Source organism: Gavia stellata, chromosome 8 (genome assembly GCF_030936135.1).
Source record: "Gavia stellata isolate bGavSte3 chromosome 8, bGavSte3.hap2, whole genome shotgun sequence".
In the NCBI taxonomy this organism is placed as follows: domain Eukaryota; kingdom Metazoa; phylum Chordata; class Aves; order Gaviiformes; family Gaviidae; genus Gavia; species Gavia stellata.
In genome coordinates this window covers 26,301,481-26,326,114 of record NC_082601.1, presented here as the reverse complement: position 1 = coordinate 26,326,114, position 24,634 = coordinate 26,301,481, and the positions used below count along the sequence as shown (strand labels likewise).

The 24,634-nt window shown below is 38.4% G+C and overlaps 1 protein-coding gene across 2 annotated transcripts in view; it reads left to right on the top strand.

Annotated features, from left to right (window-relative positions):
• Window positions 1-24,634, top strand: part of PDE11A (phosphodiesterase 11A) — a 138,612-nt gene that overhangs the window by 93,546 nt on the left and 20,432 nt on the right. For both annotated transcript variants that reach the window (XM_059820441.1, XM_059820442.1), the window contains 6 exons: window positions 7,605-7,751; window positions 7,857-7,964; window positions 13,127-13,236; window positions 16,282-16,372; window positions 19,450-19,550; window positions 23,896-23,973. In XM_059820441.1, the coding sequence (XP_059676424.1) occupies window positions 7,605-7,751; window positions 7,857-7,964; window positions 13,127-13,236; window positions 16,282-16,372; window positions 19,450-19,550; window positions 23,896-23,973 (635 nt within the window). The remainder of the gene's footprint in view (window positions 1-7,604; window positions 7,752-7,856; window positions 7,965-13,126; window positions 13,237-16,281; window positions 16,373-19,449; window positions 19,551-23,895; window positions 23,974-24,634) is intronic.

Here is a 24,634-nt window from a genome sequence, read left to right as displayed (position 1 = left end):
TTGCTCTTGATGAGTCCCAATTTTAGAAAGTGGCGTGTTCAGACAGGATTGATTGACTGATTGGAAACATTCAAAATACTTCTAGGTTTTTAGCTATAATTCTGGCCTTACCTTTGGAAATAGCATGTGTAATGCAGTAACGATGTATCTTGCCTTGCCCTTTTAAAAATAAAATTATAAGAAGACAAATCCTTTTCTTAGGCACATACAGCTTTACACCAAAAGCAGAAAGTAAATACCATATTTTTGTCCTAAGTTCACAGTGCATGATAATAAAAAAAATTTCCTAAATGCTATATTTGATAGTGATATATTACTTAATGGCTACCTTTCTTGTTCTAATAGAAGGAACAGAATAAATAGCTTTCTTAATGCCATGAAGTTTCTCCTTTTAATTAAAGCAAATATCAGTATTCATACTAAGCAGTAGCTATGTTTGGTAAATGGTCAAACCAAATACAACTTTTTGAAACAAGACTAAATGCAACTTTCTTTGTTCCACATTTAATGTCTAAATTACATGTTATGCTGTTAATTTGCCAGTTGAGGATGAAGCAGTATGCACCACATATCCATGCTTCAGCTGCAGATTTTGAAGCTGGATGCAAGAGCTGTGTTATTCTCGGTTTACAGGTGTGAAGCTTTGACTAAAGCAATGAATGACCTTTCCCAGCAATGGGCTCAGACACCTACTGTGGGACTTTGAGCCGAGCTTGGGCATTTGATCCTCACAATTACAACCCTCTGCTTATCTGCTGGGCTACTCTGAAGAGGTTTAAAACAGATAAATCCTGTTTCAGGGATTGTTATGTCTTTCACATCTGTACAGTTGTTGGATAAAACATTCACAGAGTCTGGCACACAGAAACAGGGAGCCTGCTAGACCTGATGGTGGCAAAGTGTATTTATATGGCAGCATGATGTCTCCTTATCTCATGTTTTCATCCAGCTGCCTTCAGATGAGTCCAAAGCCCCATTCCTATCTCATTCCACTGTCCAGTTGTGGTTATCTGAGTATCCCTTCATACAGTAACCTCATTTAGAGAATTGGAATTTGGTGAAAGTAGTTGAAGGACAAATAAAGTTGGGGGTTTTTTGACCCTGCTTGAGCAGGGGCGTTGGACTGTCTGGTCTCAAGAGCTCCTTTCCAACCTAATTGATTCTGTGAGTCTTTGAGATTTCACTCTCGAAGGCAGCAGCAATGCCACTGTGATAATCACGTTAAAAAAATCATTAGAATCAAAATCCAGAGGATAATACACGTGCACACTTTGTCTCTTCCACACCCACTCCCCTTTACTGTAAATATTATAAAAGTCCTTTTAAATGAGGCTGTCCTGCTTCTGCTGTGGTTGGTCACTGGAAAGAGGTGCTAACTCAGCATTGTGAAGGGCAGAGAGACGCCATCCGCAGTCTGCAGTAACAGATGGAGACCTTGAAAAGCTGGGTTGCTCTGGGCGTTAAAACATCCCTGAGCTGAAACATTTGATTCTTTCCTCTTTGGAGAGTAAGAAATGTGTCGGAGTGGAACATAATAGGCTTTCACCTTCCATGGCTATGAAGAAGTGCAAAATTTGTCCACTACTGCTAATAACTAACTATAAAGATACATTTTAAAAGATGCCTGCAGTTATAAATATCAGCAAGTATTTCAGAGGTCTTTATACAGGAAAAAAACCCTTTACAAATAAAAGTCTCTGCCATCAGAAAATAGTCTCCAATATGGCTTGATAGAAGATGAAGTGAGAGATAAAGAAGGCATCGTATTTAAATATTCTCCACTTTGATGCTTTCTGTGCAAGTTTTGATGATCAGCCTTTAAGGTTTTTCAGTTCCTATTCCTTTGAGAGAGATTCTAGGTGAAGAGATACTTGAAAGGGTAGTCTTTTTTTTTTTTTTTTGTGTATGTCATGTTGTCTGAAGCTTCAGTTTCACTGTAGAGTATAAATGAGGTCAAATCCTGACCTCCTATTGAAATTATACTACATGGACTCCTGACTCAAACAGTGCCCCTGGGAGTTAAGAGGCATACCATATTGTTTTGCCATTCTTTTGCTACATTGAGACATATATTTCATGGAATATCATTATATGTATTATATATATTCATGTTTCTTGTTATTTTTTCTCTATTAGTCTGGCAGTATTTTCTGATTAGGAAACCTTGCTAAGCATTCCACATGTCATTGTCCATAGGGCTGTATAAAAAGTGGACTGTATTCAGTAGTGGAAGTTATCATTACAGAATAGTTCTAATACCGCATGGGAAAGAAGCTGATCTTATCGAATGGCAGAATATGCTTTTTCTTTTTTAATAAATCCATACTAATATAGTTATCAGTAAGTTTCAAAATGCTTTCCTCGCATAATAAGCAGCGATGTCTTATCCATGCAGATAGTAAAAGTGAAGTACAGAGAGTTTAAGCTGATACAGGAAAGTAGGATTTCAGTCCGGTGTTTTCTGTGTTTAGCTGGACTGCTTCCATGGTGGTGAACATTTTACAAGGAGAAAGAATGCCTTCTGAAGAACTCGCCAGTTTCCTTGCATCAGATTTTGTCACATTATCAAATACGGATACACAAGATTGCGAAAAATATGCTATTGGAAGAGTTAGTGCAAAATCATTTAGTAAGCCTTCCCCATCAGTCTGTGGAATGATATTTTGTCCTGTGTTCTTAGTATCAAATGGGATCAAAAACTCTGCTTTCATATAACGTGTAATGCTGAATCAAAGTTATTACAATCAGACCCTTGAGCTGTTAGGTATCTTCTGTTTAAGCAACTCCTTAAGCTGCCTATCAGTGTGTGCCAACTTGTAGGAAATAAGGATGGAATAAGAGGATTATGGCAAGATGAAACAAAATGTGATCACTACCTTGAAATTGCCCTCTCTCCACCACTGACCCAGACTGTCTCGTAACCAAATTCTGCTATAGGAGATTATTAAATATCCAAATTGCTATTTCATATTTGTTCCTGACATGATACAGTTTTTCCCTATATCAGGAGTTACATCTCTGACTGCTTTTTATGCTGGCAGAACGTGACCTGTCTGTTGGTCTCCACTGGCAGTATATCTTACTAGCTGGAATGAGAAGACTTTAGCTTAGTACAGCTTTCACATACTGAAAAGTAGACATCCAACTCATGGAGGAAGTTTGGTTTGTTAAACTGTGTGGATTGTTAGGGAAATCCATAAAGTTTCTTCCCTGTTTGGAAGGGCTGGTAATGTGTTTCCAGGTCCTAAAATAGCAAGACACCTATCACGAGCTTATAGCAGCTGTCACACCTACAAGTTATTCAGGACAGAAAGCTTGCCCCCTTTCCTTTCAGCCATTTTCAAGGGTCATTCTTGTACTATTTATAACTATAAACTGATTTAAAGTTAATTTGTAAGAAGGCATTTAATAGTATGCTTTGCATATGTTTTCTCAATAGCAATATTGGCCGTTATGAAGGTACTAGTGTGGTATATGACAGAAACTGGAAATAGGATTAAAAGGAAAGCAATTTGCAGTAACATTAACCGAGCTGAATGCAAAACCTATCTCATTCAGGAAATATGTTCAGTAAGAGCAGCAAAAGTCTCCCCTTTTGCTTGTGTTGTTTGCGATTGCTTCACTCAGCCCTTACAGTGAGAATGTTGTAAAATGCTCTGTGTATATGTGTGTGCATATTATACTGTATTTTTCTGACATACATTTACACATGAACACATATTGCCCAGAAGAAAAAAGAAGTATGAATGCTTATCTTTATTTTTATCTAGTTGCTTGCTAACAATATAAAGAAACCATTTTATACAGCATATGATTTATACATAGTTCTAAAACTGTGAAATAGTTGTCTTCAGCAGCACTAAGGTGTAAGCATCAAATAGTAGCTTTTATTTCAAGTGTTTAGCCTTTCAAAGTTTTCTTAAAACTGTGACTCTCTAGTTTCCTGAAGTTGTCCTTCTTAGGTTTTATTCATCCACAGCAGTCCAAAGGCTTATTAGTACTGAACCAGAAACATTGTTTTTCTGTTCCCATGGGCTGTCTTTCATAGTGGCCAGGATTGGGACTTTATTGTTCGTAGAAGCCCCTTTGGTGTTCCACGTATTTGGAAGTATGATGGTCATTACTGACATATGGCCCTTTGGCAATGGCTGACTGGCTCAACCAGTCACTCATCTCCTAGCTGTTCACACGTACTAAGCAGGCTGTGAAGCAATTTAGATGATAGCAAAGAGCAATGAGGAAAGGAGAATTTGTCTCCAATCCTGAATTGAGTACAAAGGCGCTTTTCTTCTTTCCTGTATCCATCCCACCCCATCCCATGCACATCTGAGTATGGCGTAGCCACAGACCTTGTCTTTATGCTCTCATTTAGGGGCGTGACATCCTCTTTTTCAAGCTGCCTACAAGTGGTGGTAGTTTCTCAGTCTGGTAACTGCTGAGTTTGTACTTTATTACGGAAGACCAGTTGCCTTCCATGTGTTAAGCCCAACTTGTATTTGTGGTTTCTTTCAAGGCAAATTTTTGCTTTAGTACCAAGGGGTATGGAGATATGACCAGAGGAGGCGCAGTCAGTTTTAATTTACTATAAGCTCACAGAAGAGTCACGAGAATTTTTCTCAAGGATGAAAGGCGTTGAAATTGCTTGGTCCTGAGGGTAAAAAGACTTCGGAGTATAATGTTCTTAATTGTTTTTAGAAAGGGGAAATTGAACTTCAAAATGTTCAAAAATAAGCCTTTTAAGTGATTTTAAATCACTAGGGTGCTTTAAAAAATAATTTCACTGTAACTTGAAATTTAATTGCCTGCCCCTTCCTCTTATTGTTATGGTACTTTCATCCCCTCTGTTTTCCTGGAAGAGAGTGTTGTTATTGTTGTTTATGTTAAGAAATCTACTGGAATTTGTCCTGCAGTGCAGCAAAATTTCAGGGATGGATATGTTTTAATATTCTGTATTATGAATATTTTTTACATCTTTGTAATTAAAAAAGTAAAGTTTTAATGACTGGTCTCCTATAAACCCTGGACTGCTGCATTTCCGACATAAGAAGCTGGGGACAGACAATGCCAGGTGCAGCCAGAATATTGCTGCAGCCCCACAACATATCATTTTTTAACATTATTCAAAATAGCCTCAACACTTATAATTCTGTTGTTTCCTTTATTGCTGTTGTAAAGCAAATGGTTCTTTTATACAAATGTTATCTCCTGGCTATTAATTCAGCAGTTTTTTTGGATTATGGCACTCCTGTTAAATTTAGGAATGTAAAACCTCATAAATATTGAAAAGTTTCAGACTGATGCGGGAAGAAATTGCTTTTGACTTGCTTTGTTAATATCCTGTTGTTCGGTTTGTAATAGATTTGGAATATATTGTTATTTCTCCACTGTTTGACAAAAGGAAAAACAATTGTAGTTGAGCAACTGCTTCAAGAGTTCTCCCTTGAATTGTAACAGGCTGGTAAAAGTAAGTGTTTCCAGTAAAAAATAGCAAGGAAAATATCTGTTTTCCTTCAAGAGGACAAAAACATATGAAAATTTTAATCAGAGCCCACTTCAAAGTTAATGAAAATGCAGCAGTAGGTTTATAAATATAGTTTCAATACAACAGTTTCAAGTAGGTCTACTTACAATCAAGTGCTTCTGTTTCACCGTCTTTGTTATTTAAACCTCTCTATGGAACAAATGAGTAAGATGGACAAATGTGTTTCTTCTCATAGAGATATTTTACAGAGAATGTATGTACTATACAATGAATGTATTTATAGAATAAATATTAGCATGCATCTTGCGTATCCCCCAAAGCTCTGAAGAATAACTGGATGATAAAAAAGTCACAATTTTTTGTAAGACCGCTGAAGGTCTGGACAGCACAGTCTCTGGGCCAGTGTTCCTGTTTCACACCTAACCATATTTTCTTTCTTTCTTTACCTCAGAAGTAAATACATAGCTTTTCAGCCAGATCTTAAGAGTGTTAAGGTGTAACTCCTGTTGGGATCATCTAGAAGTATTTCATATGTTTCAGTAATTATTCAAAAAAAGACGCTGAATTGATTCAACCTGGATAAGTACTCTAGCAGACTGAGTACGCAGTTAACACAGCTTACATTTCTGCCTGCATGCTCCAGAGGTTATTCAGCTGCGTCCTGGGATGATACTTGACTTGATGGGTTTGTTGTATTTCCTATGTCAGTTAACCTCACTGGTGTTAACGCCATGACATTTTGTGGTATTGGCATGCGTTACTTGGTGCTGAACTGAAAAGACTTCTCTTTTAGCTAGTAAGTTCACACTGCAATGTTAATACTATTTTACAGCAGGCTTACACCACACTATCTTCTTTTATATGGTATAGCTAAACTAGCTTAATCTCTGCATAAAGTAATTATCAAGGTGGCACTTTCCCTTTGGCTAGAAAAAGCTTTTTACATGTCAATAACTTGTTGTAGTTAGGGTACAATATTTTGAAACGCAATTTTTCAAAAAGGAAACTATAAGGTAGTCACATAGAAGCCGTAACTTCTGAACTTACAGTTGCATGAACAAATCAGCATTTTATGCAAGTGAGTAGCTGGATGTGCTACACCAGCAGAGTCCATGTGATTTTAACTAATTCAGCATGGGTCCAGCTCATGACCTGTGGGCTGGATCCAGCCCCTTTATGAAGTTTCTACCTGATCCATTGCCTTCGCACTGAGGGAGACAGGGAACAGATGCTCCTTCAGCAAACAGCCTCCTCCACCTGCCCTCTCTAGGGAGATGAGTGGCAAGTCCAAAGAGGCATGAGGAAGGGCAGACAAGCCCATGAGGGTTGTCAGCATCTCCACCTGGCTCCTGCGGGTGCTGCCACAGGGCCAGCCACAACACATCTGTGTGCACAACTGTATGCATTAGCTAGTCCTGCACACTCATTTGTACGCTTTTGTGTGCATGAAAAGCTCATTCCTCTCTTACAAACAGAACAAAAGTCTGCTGTTACGTGGACAAAGCAAAATGTAAGGCTTTTGCTGTTTATTGACTTACTACATAATCAGCGCAATGCAAATTATTTTTATTTTACTTTGAGAAGTACTTCTGCTAGATATATCTTGTATTACTTTTTTTGGTTCTACAAATGTGTAGTAAACAGTGTAAAGCAAGGGGCACTTGTATGCTTGTGAACATAAAGACATTTGGATGAAGACATTCAGCAAAGCAGTATATTTACTTTGCATTTCTGAATAGTAGCAATTAAAATTCACAGCTGCTGGCTGTCCAGATGTTTCTTGCATTACAGCATTGTAATTTGCATTGGAATATATTGTGTTACTGCAGTAGCTGTAAAGTGGTCAGCTCTTATAGTCTAAATGCTGTATACGGGCTTCAGTTGGGATGGTGAGCATATTTCCTGCTCATATCAAGTTCTTCTCCTTCCCACCGTTTCCCTGCTCTATGCTTGATGTGTTTGTATTTCTCAGATGAAGATTTTTATTGCTTGGCATTCAAATCAAGCAGGGGATGTATTGGCAGGTCAGAACTGATGTATGGATGGTTTCTTGTAAGAGTGACACAGAAAAAAAGACCAAAGTTTTGAATCAGAAGTTTCCTTTTCCCTTTGGCATTTTCAGGCAGCAAACATCCCTCTGGTGTCAGAGCTTGGCATTGATGATATCCATTTTGATGACTTCTCGCTTGATGTGGATGCCATGATTACTGCAGCCCTGCGGATGTTCGTGGAACTTGGAATGGTTCAGAAATTTAAAATTGACTACGAGGTAACCATCTGCGCTGCAGAGATATCTGCTGCTTTTGTCTTGGCACTGCTTTGTCCATTTGTATACTTCTGGTAGCTCTGATACAATTTGTACTTTTCATTTCAGACGCTGTGTAGGTGGCTTTTGACGGTTAGGAAGAATTATCGGATGGTTTTGTATCACAACTGGAGGCATGCTTTCAACGTTTGCCAGCTAATGTTTGCCATGTTAACTGTAAGTATCCAGCTACAGACACAATCCCATAAGAGCTTTTATTGCTACATTGCCTTACCTGTCTAAACATTTTCCAACGTTTGATTTCTTTTCTAGTTATTATGATGCTCATTCATTTCCAATAGAAATGCACACAGAAATAGGTTATTCAACTTAAGGCAGCACATATTTGGCAAAACCTTATAGTGTTTTAGTGACAGTGATATCATAGGCACATTAAAGTGACTGAAAACAGATGGCAGTCTTGGAGCGAGCTTGTTATTATAGATCTTGATCTTACAAAAATGTTTTTCTTTTGGAACTCTTTGAATTGACATTTATTTCAGACTGTTAAATGGGGAGGTACAAAAACAGGGAAGATTAGAATCCCAGAAGAAGTATTTATTATGTTGATATTTAATACCTTCTTATCCAGCTTCATCTAAATGGTTGTAGAAGGTATTGCCCTAAAACATTTTAAGATTATCTTCCAACACGGTGATCTAAGTGAATCTTGTATCTCCATTGGACACTGTAACACTTCTGGGTTTTATTAACATCTATCTCCATCAGTATCTGTAACTCCTTTTAGCATACAATTAAATTCTGTTGAAAGTACTACTGCTCTTGCTTGCTCGCTCTCCCTACCCCACAGCAACCTCACTGCAAGAAATAATCCATGTTTGGCTAGTTAATTCTTGTAAACGTATCAATAAAAAGCTCGGTGGTCCTGGATGTTTAATATTTGGGTTAATATGGCAAAAGAGAAGCAACATGTCTGTGTGCACACCACACTTTCCGCTGTACTTTACATTTTAGGTTTGCCTTATCTCCAGATAAAAATAAGAATTCAAGTTTTTCCATTCTTTCTTCATTTTCAGTTTTAATGGCTGGAGTCATCTATTGTGAACCTCAAAGTGGTCATATTAATAGCATTTGTGCAAGTATTTATTTATCTGGGATATCACATGCTTGTTCCCTAATTTTTAATAATTGAATATTTATGTTCTCATCATGGTGTGGTTAGCATCTGGACCCTATCTGTAGAGGTGGAGACTCCACAGCCTGTGCCATTTGCAGCACAGGTCAGTACCGTGTTAACATGGACTTGAGACAGTCCATGGCCTGTTCCCTGCTCACAGGGCATAGCTGTCTTGTGCGTAGCTTCACTTGGCATTGTCTCTGTGGCACAACTGTGTGTGTCGGGTGAGGAAAAGCAGAGTATGACGTCCCCTAGCAGGTAGATGTTGGTGTAGTGCTAGGTCCGTCCCAGCTATGTGTGTTTGTTTCTGTGAGCATTTACGGAGGCACAGCAAAGTTGTACTGTACACCATGAGGCAAAGGAAATGGAGACGTTCAACAAGAGAGAAAGGTCACCTCTTCGTCACCTCTTCTTCTGGGCGTGAGGCTGTTCAGCTGAGCAGAATTAACGTTTCAGCAGGCACTTTCTGATGATCTCTAATGAGATCTCGTGGTAGTGTGTGGGTATCAATCGTTTTTAAGGTTTTATAAAGTTGAAATGCTTTTTTTTTTTTAAGATACAGAAAAACAAAAAGCTTTTTACTCTGAGGAGTAAGGGCAAAGTCAGGCAGCGCCGTTCAGCTGGGAATTACAGTAACTTCTGCGAAATGCTGTGGGGGGTGAGGTGAGAAGCCCTCACACCTCACCCGTGAGGACCTCTAGGTGGAGCTCCGAGGCCAGTTTTTCGGTAGGCTGTTCTTTCGGTGGGAAACGCGCTCTCCCACCAGGCATCTCCATCTCAGCTAGCGGTGACTACATTGGCAGCCAGCCAGGAGAAAGCAGATCCCTGCTGCTTCAACAGCCACCAGCAAGCCTGCGAGGCCTCAACCATAAACTGCTTTGACCGTGGTTCTCAAAGCGTAATTTCAGGATCTTTTTAGTACTCAGCATGGGGACGCAACTGTCTGTGGCAGGTGATCCGGGATTTTCAAGCCAAGCTCATTTCATTGCCCGCACTCCTGGTAATAAACCAAACGAGCAATCCCACATGCAGGGCTTGGATGTGTGTGCCCACTGCATTGGACTCACCACGCATCCCACCCCGCTTCGCTATGGCTCTGGCTGAGAACAAAGTTCAGGCTATGATCTGCTTGGGCTGCTCTCTCTTCCAGAGATAGGAAGGCTGATCTTGGGAAAAAAAGACACAAAAGAGAGAGTCAAGAAACTAGTGATAGTACAAGGCTTGCTCTTACTGCATTTGTCTTGGGGGAACCACCCAAGTTAGTATGTGCCTTGTTTTTTCAGCTGCAAAAAGGGGAAAATTCTTTGACCATCAGAGAAGGGACTCTGATGGTTAAGAAGGCACTGCTTTGTGCAGTTGTTGTACCCCATTCCCGATTTCTTTATGACAGTCAGCAATATTGACTGCACCATAAATATAAATCAATAGGTCTGTTTTAGGGCATTTTCAGGTAGGACTTACTGTAACATAGTAACGTCTAATCTGTAATGCAGTAGCCTCTAACGGCCCGACCATGCTCCCACTGAATGCAGAAGCAAAATTCAGCTGGGTTGAACAAGCCACGTAACAGAAATCCAACAAAGCTTAAACCAGTTGTTTCACTCCTGGGTCAGCCTTCTAAGGTATGTTCCTGTATATCTAAGTATGTATTTTCTCTCTCTGGTTAGACACCAAACAAATATAGGCCCAGTCCTGTGAGCCATACTTCTGTATTTCAGACTCGCCCAAATATTCTGAAGACAAGCACTGAAGCAAGACTGCTCCTACGAGTTAAGGACACCACCACATGAGAGTAAACCACAGGATCAAGCCCAGGCTTCATTTATCAATGCCTTTGCCTAACACAGTTCACATTGATACTTATGTGAAAAAAGTAAAAATTAACAAATAAGCAATACAAGACTAAAATCCCATCTGGTGTGCTAATAACAAAACATATAAACGTGGGGCAAGGTATAATGAATGCAATTCATTTCCTCACATGAAAGAATGACCTCCATAACTCACTGGAGACGCTGCCACTCATGAGTTATGGGTCATTCCTTTTCTGGTGAAAATAAATTTTACTGTACTGTTGTCGATAGTCATGTATTTTTTCTCTCTGTGTAAATTCAAAAAATAGGGAAAAGTAATCCTCTATTTTCTTGTGTTATGCTCAAAGCAGATATCCCCTTCTTGTAATATTGTTTTAAATTAAATGTTTTTTATTAAGTGAAATATGCTATATTTCTCTCATGTTCAATGACAAGACTTTTGATTAAATAAAATGTTGCATTTATTTTTGAGATATTGCTGCTCTTAATAAATTCCTTAATCAGCTTTCCTGCATTTGCAATACACGTTGAATCCTTGAGTTTAATCAAAGCTTCTGTTATGTTAAAGAGTATTTATTACAGCATCAATTTTGTATTATAAAACTTCCATTTTAAGTTTTTTTAACTTAGCCATGAATGTTTTCTCAGTTACAAACCTATTTTTAATCCCTTTTTTAACAATAGATCTTGAATATTATTTGTTATATAAGAGCAATGTTAAAAAAATAAAAATAGAAAACTATTTTTTAGATAATTTCCTCTGCCTGGGTAGCTCTTACTGAAACTAAAAAAAGTAATGCCACTAGAAATCAGGAGAATCTCTTCCAAAATATTCAAGTCACTCTGTACACCAGTGGATTCTACACTAAAGGAATCTTTTTTCCTCATATTTGATCATCTTTTCTGATATGTAAACTTTGAGCCACAATTATAAAGCTTTTGTAGCAAGTCCTGCACTTCCTCAATTCCTACTGCATTCCTGAGCACCTGGGGGAGCTTGGCTCCCTGTACTGCCTAAATATTAACTGCAGCCACATTTCGGACTATGAAAACAGAGGCTATTTGGATTTGAATGTGCATTTATTTAAGTAGAATTTGTGGTCTTCAGGGTGAATAGCAGAGTTTTCACATGGTATTGCAGCAATTGACTGGCATTTCTGAGTGGGCTGTAAGTTCCTACCAGATAAGGACATCAAGTCCCACTGATACTCACTGTGTTTGTTATCACTTAACCCTCTTCTTGACAGTGGGTGAAATTATGCCCTTTTGAAAATCAAGAGAATTCTGCATTTCTTACACACTGCTAGTGTTCAGCCTTGGTTTGGTCCTCCAATATAAATGTATTTTATATTCCTTTTATAGAATTTCCTTTCGTACTAACTAGATGGTGTGGCTAATTGAGGAGTGTCATTGGCGCCTGGCACTGTGGAAAGACAAGTGTTACGATTTTCCAGCTCAGCCAGTCATTTTTGCAGGCAATATGCCCTTATGCTTGAAGAGTTGGAGAATCAGGTTGTTTCTGCCATGGGTAAGATGCACGGCACCAGAGAGGTGGTGTCCCACGCAGGATCTGTTCAGGATGCTTGAGGTTAGCAATAGCAGTAGTATTTCTTTTCTGACATGAGGCAGTTTAGGCAGGAAAACTGCTATGGCAAGTATATACAAGGAGAAGTATAGTGGCAAAAAAATGTTTCTAGGATCAGCTCCCCCATTCACACAGGTATATCTGGTCTGAGCTGCTTGTGGGGAATTTCAATACATCAGTTTTCAAAATTCTCTCCCAAATTCAAGTGGGTATCTGCAGCAGAAATATGCCACTTGAGACATTTCCTCTTTAAATCATGCCGTTTCATTTCATGCATGCCACATAACAAATCTCTTTAATAGTTCATAACAGTTCCATAGAGTATATTTTAGTTGGCTTCTTTTATAGGTCTTTTGATTTAACATCTCAGCTATCTCTGATAGTAGTGATTGACTAAGACGGTCAACTCAGGATTGAAGAAATCTGTCTAAATACTTCTCTGAACAATAATTTCAAAATGGAATCAATTTTGTTTTGTGCTTCTCTGATATGAAATTCCAGTTCCTGTCTCAGTGTGTAATTACTGATGTTTGCTTTCAGCCTTTAGTGCCTTCTGGGTAGTGGAGAAATGGCATGCTGGAAATGCAACAGAGAGATAATAACAGATCACTCCAAGGACGTTATCTGTTCTGCTAAACATCTAACATACAGCAGGGAATATAATATGACAATAAAGCATTTATCTTCTCCTTACTGAAATGTTCATGGTATCAAAACAAAGTTGACTGTTGCTTGATGGAGTAACATTACTTATCCCTTCTGCTATGGATAGTTACAGCTGCTATTTTTTTTCTGCTCTCAGACTGCAGGATTTCAGGAGATTCTGACTGAAATTGAAATTTTAGCTTTGATTGTGGGATGCTTATGTCATGACCTTGACCACAGGGGAACCAACAATGCCTTCCAAGCCAAGTAAGTTTTCTAATTCTTACTACTTTAATTTGTTTTTCTTCCACAGAAGAGCAAAAGGTGACCAGGATAAAGAATGAAGCATTAATTTCAGGCTTCCTAGGCCAAGGCCAAGTATTCTTATTTTTGTATGTAGTGAGGGACTATCTATCTTTATCATTCTCTGTTCTTTTGGGTAATTGCTGGCTTGTCCTTTGTATCAGGCTGTTGATTGGGTTACACCTTGTGATCGGACACCACATATTGAAATGTGGTGCCAAAACTTGATGTTCTTTTCAGGCTGAGGTATTATTGATTCTGGTATTCAACCCAGAAAACACTGAAACTGTCTATCTGGGTTGTTCTTGCTGGTTGGAATGCATGATGTTAAGCAAAACCTTGTTCAACTATTAAGAAGAAAAGAAAATAGGTAAAACTGAAATCATGCTTTCACAAAAATTTTCATAAATGTGTAGGCAAGCATACAGAAAGTAATTCCTATCTTATGCAGTATGAAACCGTTCCCATCAAGCTGGAATTCGGATGCATCTCATCCACAGCGGGTGGCTGGAGTAGTTGCCTCACCACATACCCGTCAGTTGTGGAGCACACAGGGTCACTGGTCTGTAGAAATGCCTCCTCCCTGGCCTGTCCCACACGCCAGAGCACACAGAGCCTGCTCAGAGACATGCTGTAGTGGGCAGGGGTGGGCTGGCCACCCTCTGACACGGTCAGTACCCACCAGAACATGAAGCTGGATCTCTAAGGCAGATTCTCACATCACCTATCTGAAATCTTGCTCTCCAGACCATTTTCAATTCTAAAAATAAATTGCATTCTACTCAAAATGCTTAGGACCTGATTCAGCAGCCCCGACTTGCATGCATTTTTTACTCTCCATGCTGCTGCCCTCAGACAGATCAGTGAGGTAGAAGCAGGTTTGTGGAAGGTTTGATAGTGGTACTTCTTACTGTGGTGGTAAGGGAACTCCCTTGACCAAGGTCAAATTGTTTCCAAAATCTGTGTTCCCTGACAACAGGAAATGTCCTCTGACAATATCTTGGCCAAGCTGTGAAATAAAGCTGTCAGAGACTCCTCCAAATCCCATGTTGTTTTCTCAACTCCCTAGGTCCTCTACAGTCAGAATATGAGACCTTGAGAGGCTCTCTTGTCCTGCAGATCTCAGCACACATTTGCAACTTTGTCTGTTCTGCATTACTGCTAATTCTCCAGCATGATGCTCCATCGAAGCGGTCAGATGGCTGTCCAAAGATATTTGAAAGACAGGGTGACGTTGTATTAGCCTATTTTGTCCTGCCTTTTGCAAAAATACTCTGCTGCAATCTGTGTATGCACGGCTGCTGCATTTCTGGGGGCGAGTTGCCTCAGTGAAGGTCACTCAAACTGATGTTTCTGATATTTGCTAAGCTGCCATTTCCTGAGCTATTGGTGTTGCTCTACAGTCTCAATGAAACAATGATGCTGTCTAGATCTTCAATCACCATAGCAAGGAAAATCAATTGCAGTGCTCAAAAGACAAAGCTCATGGTGCAAAGGTTACCAAGCACTGCTAAATGCCTTTTCACAGCTGAATCTCGAAGAGGATCAAAAAAGATGAGACAAATGGGAAGGAATCTCAGCTGATTGATGTTTATGTTCCTAATTTACAAAAATGAGACCTAAGATTTACATTCTGACCATTTTAGGCTCTGAATACATTAACCATTTCTCCACTGTTAACATTACACAGCAGTATCTCTTGTGCAGAGGGATGGCTGAGTTAAAGGTAGAGGTTTCAGCATTAGACTGCTATCACTTATACTTGTTTGACAATGGAGTATGACAAGGAGGCTACCATTTTATGACTCCATAAAGAAATTGCTGAAGATACTCAACAAAATCAAACATTACCACACATGTTTAAAACATCCCAGAAAACAGAAGCTGTAGTTTTCATAACAGCAGCTATGATTTATTCCTCTAACCTGACTTACAAATTTAAGCATCACATTTTCCTATTTTATCTTTAGTGTTCAATACTGCTGTTCTGTGTGATGAAAGTTCAAGAGGTATATGATGGAGGCAATATCACAGTTGTCTGAAATGGCTCTGTTATATATCTCAACACCACGTTCCCTAGGGATTATGTTTCCTGGACATGCTTTTCTCTAATATAGCTGCTTCTGATAATTAAATATCAGTATGGTGCGGTTTTATAGTATATGCTCCTAGGAGACTCCATCCGTTTGTTGCTAGCATAATCTCTTATCCTCATTCTTTGGGAAGAAAACCCATCTTGTCGCTTTAGTCTGGGTCCCAGAAGTGAAGTAATGGTGAACAGTAACTATTCTGACGATCCAGTCCTGTTCTCTGCACCTCCCAACGATTCCCAATTTTATAATTGTATTCTGTAGATTTTTGTTCTTTAAACTTAGAAAACCCACCTGCTCTATGCATTTTGAAGCTAATTTTGTTTTAGACAATAAACATGATGAGAAAATACATTCTAAAGAGATGCTAAACTTTGCTTTTATATTCACTGCTCTCACTTGCGTTTTTTTTTTACCTTAGTATTTTTTTAAGTGCAAGGTTTTACATACAGACAGAACCTCACTGTATTTGCAGTTGGTTTTTTGTTGTTGTGTTCTGGTATTTTTAAGAGTTTGTAATCGCCCATTGTAAGCCATTGTGGTTATATCTATTAAGAATTAAAACTAAAAAGTAGTTGCAGAACAGACAGTCCTAGCTCAAGGATGTTACTGTTTGTCTTTACTGCACAGTGTTGCGCCTGTGTTGTTGCATCGCTGAGGCACTTTGAAAGTTGCATTACAAAATTTCACGTATGTCCAGGAAAATCGTTAGTCAGCTGATGATATTTAGCAAGGTCTGGAACATAAATGCTTTGTATCTGGCTTTAAATTAGTATTTTGATCTTGCCAACTGTCTCAAGTGTGGTTGCTGAAATGGAGAGGGAGGGTGTGGCTACATGCTTTCGTTACTAAATTGTCTCTGAAACCTGCTTCGTAAGCAGATGAGCAGTATTTGTTGACTCCCCGTGTTCTGTTTCAGGAGCGGATCAGCCTTAGCTCAGCTCTACGGCACCTCTGCTACCTTGGAGCACCACCATTTCAATCATGCTGTCATGATTCTCCAAAGTGAGGTACAAAAGTATTACTATTAATCTCACTGTAAACTGTTGGGCAGTTTCAGCCAGAGAAAGGAAATACCACATACAGTACCTTTTTAATGCCCTCTCCTTGAGGAATTATTTATTGGTTACCACAAAGGTCACAACTAGCACAGAATTAAACAACTACAAATGCTGATCATAGAGCCCAGAGATTATACTTGTCTCAATCAGCTAGGGGTGAGGAGAGCATATCCTAATCATATTGTCAGCTTTTCTCAGTCTTCTTACATACTCAGTGGTTTATAGGTAGGCGAAACAAGCTCTTACCTTTCCCCACAGGTGTTGTATTCAGAGTATCACAGTCATCCTTTACTGGACCAATTTAATTTATTTGACAGTCTTTCTGTAATCAGTATTTTTATTATGGTTTTTCATAATTTTACTAAATTGTTTTTAGAAAATTAATATGAATAATATCATGCTGTCCAAAGTACAATAGCTGCTTTGCAGATAAAGACACAGTTCTTGCCTAGAATATCTTATGCACAACAGTGTGCAGCATGCACTATCCCAGAAATAGTAAGTGAGAAAAGTAGAAGGATGGACACGCAATCCTTACAAAACAATGGATGTATTTTCTTAATTTACACAGATAAGTTGTTACAAAATGTATTCATTATATATTAAAAAAAAAAAAAGTTTTTCATGCAGCACAATTGGAGACCATATGCTGATCTGCAGTAACTTTTGAAGAGCATCTGGGAATGTCCCATGATCACAGACAAATGGGAACAATTTGATGGCTTTAATTCTGTGTACAGTGCCACAGAGAATAGTCATGGGACTGTGGCTTTAGTGTTTAGTTTCTTGACATTATTTTAAAAAAGTAGACATAAGAAAGGAGAGCACCAGCATGAGATTTAAACAGCTCAATCTGCTTAGCCTCGCTTATCTAAAAGGTGATACTAGGAATTAAATGGCTCCTTATACTACCAGGGAAAGGCATAAGAAAAAGCAGCATTTGAAAGTTAAACAGACTGGTTCAAAATAGGAAAAAAGGAAGGGGTTTGGGGTTTTTTTTCTAAACCAATGAGACTCTTCAGCCCCTGGAACTAGCCTTCCTGGGAAACAGTGATTTCTCTAGTTCCCGAAATCTTCATAATGACTGAAGGTCTCTCTGAAGACAGGCTCAAGATACGGACAAGTCTGTGGAATTTTATAGCTCATGTCAGTCTAGATGCTTCTCTTTATCTTTTCCAGCTTAAAAATTAAGAAATTTATGAAAAAAATACTTTTTTTCTTGGGATCTACTTCAGCTTCTTTCAGAGATGTAAAATATGATTTGAAATGCAAGTCCTCCCCTTTGATCATTCAGGCAGTTTCTTCTCCAGGTCCTCATTTCTAAACCAGAAAATTAACCCAATGGGATTTTTATCCAATAGATACTATTTGCTAATGGAACACAACACCCCTTAGTTTGGAATAAATGCAGATTTGGATCCTCCAGTCTACTTAAAGTTACACCAATTTTCACAAGCTTAGCAGTTGGTCTCCTCTCTCAAATAAGCTGAAATTAGATTATATCCTATCTACTAATATTGATATTCTAGTCTGTCTTTGCTATCTAGAAGGAAATGTAGTATATTGTATTATTTCTTTAGATTTTTTATCATGTTGGACAAAGGAGCTATTTATCCTTTACTCTTGTAATGCTAACCTCAGTATAAGTGATCTTGAGCTTTGTAGTGACACCATGAAACAGGTCAGAAAGGCAACAGATACTATAGAATAACAGACAACTTGGTAAATTACCTCTGTTGTAAGAGCTGCTATTTTCCTGATACATTTTGCTTTATTTTTTCTGAGTACTTTGGGTTTAAAATGGTTTTTCATAAATAAGCTTTAGATTCTCAAATTCTTCTCAGTATTTAGCTGAAAAGAAACAATCATTTCATTGTCACAGAGAAGACCATTTTTTATGCATGGCAAATTATTTTTTTAATCCACCAATTAGTTGATCTGTTAAAAAACACCATCTCTCCATACCTTATCTCTTTTATGTCCTCAGACCATCATGGTTATAGCAATCCTGTTGCTGGAAAAGTCTTGATTTTAAGGGCATTTTTAATCTTCCTAAGAAGTAGACAGCAGTGCATACTGAATGTGTGCATGACAGTGCTAAATACCACCAAAATACAACTCTGTTTAGCAAGAACCTCATTATTTCTATAGGTGATTAGGAAAAAAAAAAGTACTTTCATTTATTATGTTAATTTAGTTATATGCGACTAATGTCACAAAGACCACTTCTTAAGCTTACATTTAGAATTTTCCATTAATTTTGTTTCTTCCAGCTTATTTTCTCTAGGATTCAATAGAGAAATTATAGGATCTCTGTCCCTCTTCATTTTCAGAAATTCAGTTACAAAAGGACCTTCCTGCTCTCAAAGAGCAATATTAAATAATTTGTTTCCTTTCATTCTGGCCATGGAGCACCTTTCAAATTCTTAATCCATGATTGCTTAAAAAGTAGCCTATTGGGCCTACAAAGGGTGTTTAAACTGCATAAAGTTGTGGTTCTTTAGCCTGCATAGGCAATGCTTATATACACTGTAAGACAACGCAGTAATGGGCAGAGTGAGCAAATGGGCCGTTTTGAATGAAAAACTGATTTAGTGTCTTTGACTGCTCTAACAGCAGTTTGTGTGCCTGCAAGCAGCAGCACAGATAAATCTATTAGGAGCACAACTCAGAAGCTGCAATGCACAGCTCCCCAAAACATTTAATAAGAGGAGAGATCGAGATGTATCCATAGTTTTTCCCCATAAACTGAGTCTGTGCAGGGTCAGAGCAAAGAGTAAATCTTTCCTGAAGAGGCTATAATTTCAGCAGAGTTTAGAAAAACATCTCAGGTGCTTGATTACAATCGTCAACTCTTCCACCCCAATGTAATCTCAGCAGTATTAACATTATTATTTTGTCATAGTTTTGCCATGAATCAGAAAAGGCCTCTGTTACAGGGGAACAGTAGACTAAAGAGTTAGAAAACCTTTTAAAAACCTGTATTGATTGCTAGCCCTTTACCTCTTTTATCTTTTCCATTATAGGGTCACAACATCTTTGCTAACTTGTCCTCTAAGGACTACAGTGACCTTATGCAGCTTCTAAAGCAATCAATACTGGCAACAGACCTCACTCTGTATTTTGAGTAAGTATTGGCATTTCTTGTATTTGACAAATGAAAATTCAAAGAACTTACTCTAATGACCTATTAAATACCAATAAGGATATATAATATGAGAAATTAGTGTTTAGTTGTGGTTGAAGAGATTTAGTCTAATACTTAGTATATCTTAAGCTAATAGAAATATCTCAAGTGTCCAAGTAAGTTTTGCTTTAATGTGTAACATGTCTGTATCAACAAAAAGCAAATGAAATCCTAGGCTTATTTTTCAAAGCAATCCCAGGAATCAGTTACAGCTCAGTCCTGTAATTCTTCTGTCCCTTCTGTGATCATTTCTTCAGGCATGTAGAAAATCAATGACATTTTAGAACTCTTTTCCACTATTTCAGAGTTTCTAAAGATGTATGCTAAGAAATATTTTGCAGAGTTGCAGAGGTAATGAAAGCATACACATTGCTTCTTTGAAGACAAATTATGCCAATTTGCATCACATGAGAACAGGTCTTAAGAAGCTTAACTCCAGAGAAGTATAATAGGATCTCTCTCATCCAGTTTTCTTCCTTTTCCTTGTTTGAAAATCAAATCTCTAAGTAGACTTCAGGTTAGTGCTATTTTATGTTTTTCAAATACTGTTAACTATTACCAAGCTCTTCCCAGTGAGAATGTGTGGGAGCACGCATGTCATTGGAGTTACGGTGTCACCATCACATTGCACTTTTGACATCCCCCCTCTGGCACATGCCTGTGGCTGACTTACAGGGAGAAGTGCTGTCAGATGTGCGGTTTCAGCGTACTACCTTCCCAGTCTTGACAATAATTCATCCTTAGGAATTTTTGTTTGATGTCCATTATCATCCTATCCCAAACAGGTGCTGAGGTAGCATTTAGTAATGTTTTTCTCAACTTTTAGGGGGGTATACCTGGATTGCCCCGCTGCTTTGTGCTGGTGGTTGATACCACACCAAGTTTCCAGAAAACTTCTTTACCCTGAAATTGTTCAACTATCTATATCAACATTGTATCTTTAACTGTTAATTGTAAAAATACTGTGATGTTGCAATGTTTGCTTTGTCTTTTTTTTTCTCAGTATTTGGTTACTGTGCCAAGGGCTTTTTCTAAACAGTACTGGTAGCAGACACACTAATACTCTTTGTTTCCTGCAAGTCTGTTCTCAGAGAAGTTGTATTAAGAAAGGGGTTTAATAAATAGTTTTATTATAAATAACTTCTAAACATTAGTCCATGAAGAAATTTCTGCTTGCAGACATGAAAATCCTGAGCAGGACAAATAAACCCATTTAAATATACTCATCTTGAAGCTATCAGTTAGGATCTCTTGTTATCTGGGGGGCTGGTACGACAGGGGAATTTGCTGGCAGCTTTAAGTGAGATACAGGGACCAGAGGGATGTGTCAGTATGGGTTCTCCCGCCTTGCCACAAACAACAAGTGCTGCAGAAATGTTTTGTGTTGTCAAGGGAGAGATGAGTGGCAGGGGCTGAGAAGGCAGCTGCCCTGGCACCAGCCCCATGTGCTCCCCCTGGCCAGGATCCTGCAGCCCCTGGAAGAGCCAGGGGCTCTGCCTTGGAGAGGGCCCCTGGCAGTGCCTTGAGAGGGAACCCAGTCCAGACCCAGATGTGATGGAGCTCTCTTCCCTTCCTGCCTTAGGTTGAAAAACTACATATTCAAGTTGTCTTTCTAGTTTTAATACAGAGAAGTAATGTCCAAAAAGGGACACCAGCTGAATTTCAAGATTATTCTTCCTTGCTTGCATAATTGATTTTTATGTGCTACATGAACCAGAACACTTTTAGCAAATGAGGCCTCTTTACTCAGACGTCTGCAAATAAGTTGTCTTTTCCTCTTGTGTTATTATGATTCATTAATCAGGTAGTTGTTATGCTACTTTACTTCTAAAAGTGCCTGAAAATCACTTCCTGGAAATGTTGATGATTTACACTTCTTAAAGCCATCCTATGTGAACAGATGTTTCCGTACAAGTACCTAACTTGTTTTTTCAGTTTGCTACGTCTTCAATATTTTTGTAGAAAAGGAAATACTCATATCAGTATTCTTAGAATGCCTAAACTTAATGACCACAAAGTCCAGCTAGCAAAACAGCAACAAAACTCCAGAGAGAGCAAGGCTTTATGACTTTCTCAAGGCACTACTTTTCTACAAACAAAAAGGTGACTTTCAGTGAAAGATCAATAGAAAATATACTTGATTTTAGTAGATAATTCTAGATAATGATGCTTGTAGATAATACAACAAGCAAAAGCATGGAACCAAAATGAAGTTTATGGAAATTCACTCAAATGTTGTCTTGAGCCAGTGGGCTGTAGAGCACCTGGATTTGCTATATATAGTAAGACAACTTTCCCTTCCAGGCAAAATACAACCAGAGTCAATGTTACTCAAAGAGATTGCAAAATTGTTATCATTCTGTTTATTTCTGAAATCCTGACATATTATGTTTGCTTAGTAATAGCAAACCTCTTCGTTTGGATACCATGCATAAACAACCAGTAGGAAACACTAAATTGTTTCCTTATACGTGGCTGTTTTCTTCAGGTTGACTTCTTCCTACACTAGAAATTCTCTGTGAAGTTGGACTACTACTTCGGCATCCATTTAAATGGATTTCAAAGAAAATTCTTATTTCAAAGTTTTCAGCTTAACATAAGGCCTTGAGACTCACATTTTCAGTTACTGTTTATGGATCTCTGTATTTTAAATTTGAATGTTTGAGGTTTCTGGGATGTCATCTTCCTAAGTTTTCAGCTTTAAACGTTCTTGCCTGTTTTTTGTTCAGTAACATATGAATTGCCCAGAATATCCAATACTTCAAAATGAAATCATTACCAAATTTTACATTGTTAGACTGGGCACTGAAATACAGGATGCAAAAATCCACTGCTCGTTCTCTTAATAGAGTATGTAGCTGTTGATAATCTGCTCAGGATTAGGCTAGTTTAAGGTTAATGTGCCAACTACTCTTGGCCATTAAAATTTTCATTATTGCAATATTTATTTCCACTGGGGCCATGATGCTATGACTTCGTGTGAGAGAACTGAATTTTGTTTTCTGCATGTGTGACTTTGCATTGTCCCAGCAAATTTTGTAACATGAAACTCTTATATCTTATTTTATGAAACATTAGGGATTAGATATCATGACGTAGTCCTTATATCTCCCTGTTCTAGTTGCTGTCATGACATCTATTATAGAAAGGCCCTATAGTAGGACTGACAGGCCATATAATGCATGACAGTCGGGGACCAGAATAATGCAACATGCCCCATGTAAAATTCTGTCCATTGATCAAGGGCAATGTTCCTGGAAGTGTGCATCTCCATGTGTGTAAAAACTGTACTGGCTGCCAACAGACTGTACTTTCAATAATCACTGTTCAAAATTTCAGTCTAGCTGAAGTAAATGTAGAAAATATCAGACTTTGCAAACTCTTTCCTGTTGGAGAATCTAACTACATTTCCACTTGACAAAGAGACAGCATAGTCTCCTATGAGATGGGGCACTGGACTGTCACTCAGAACATAGGTATTTACCTTCCAGCTTTGATGCTAATATATTGTGTCACTCTGGGCAAGTTGCTCCATATTTTTGTACCTCAACTTCCGCTATATCTGGGGCAAGATCTATTTCATATTGTAGTCACACCACATCCAGGAAGAGCCGCTTGAAGTCTCAGTGCCATAAAAAATCACAGACTATGATGAGTCAGAATTTTGGTACTTAAAGGCACAAAACAAGCATTAACATGTTCTGGCTTGAGTTTTGTCCATCTTTGAGGACAAAGACAAGATTTTCCAGAAGACAAAGCATGGGATCAAGCAGGGAGACCTAGTTTCTAGTCAGTAAGAGCTACTAACTGGAGACATCTGCAGCTCCTATGTCTCACTGTGCTGTTCTGTGTGCTGGAAATAACAGGAATTGCACATCTCTGAAAAACCCTTCAGGATCCAGAAGTAAAAATCATTTTGCAAGGACAAGTAAAGAGAAGTGTGTATATATTTTAGGGGTGTTTCTATTGTCTGTCTGTCCACTGCTGTAGTTGAACATTTCATGCTTCCATGGAAGACTGAACATTTTGATACCATTTATTTCCTTATCTGCAGAGACCATAAATACAATACTGCTTTTACTAGGCAACTCTGACATTGATAACAGACATTTATAGAACATGTTCGGAAATTAGTATGTTTCGCTTAAATGGACTGTCAGTGTAAAGACTTTAACAATAATACATGAGGTGCAATGATTTTGTATCATCCAGAGAACTGTGTTTCTACTGCAGGGGTGCCCTGCAAGTGTCTTGTTTCCTTCTCTGATAATCTGTTTTGTTGCAGGAGAAGGACCGAATTTTTTGAACTTGTCAGTAAAGGTGGTTATGATTGGAATATAAAAAACCATCGAGAAGTATTTCGGTGAGCACTACTATTTCTTGCTTTCTGGTTATTTCTAAGTGTAGCCATATTTGTTTAAGGAATTTCATATATGGAGTGAAGACTTAGAGTAACAAGAGAAGGCAGCTTGTTTTACAAATATGATCCATTACATGAAATATATGGTATGATTTCTAAATATTACCAAACAGCGGGGATGTAATCTGTGTGACCTCACCTTCTCCACTCCTATTTCTGCCTTCATACTCTGTCATGTTTTTTTCCCTTTCTCCCTCCCATCAGTTACCACTCAGCCCTTCTGCTCTTTCTCCAGAAAGCATCAATATTCTGCCTCAGGACACAAAGATCTTTCTTGTCCATTTCCCCGTTCCCTCCTCCTCTCAGCTGTTTTCTTTCACTCGCCATGCTTCTCTCTGCTCTTCTAGTCTCTACCCAGGAATTTGCAGATACACGGTACTCTTCTAGCCCTCACGAATGATCTGAGCTTGCATCCTATTGAAAACCTCAGACGTGGGTGGTTTGAGTATGCCATGCTTTTGAGACAATAAAATGTGTACGTTTGCATATGCATGTCTGATCATGTCTCGTTTTATCTGAAATTTCATTAAAATTCTGTTTCCTTTTGGTCTTTTGACCAGAATATTGGCCATTTTCTATTTTCCATATCATTTCACCCATTCCT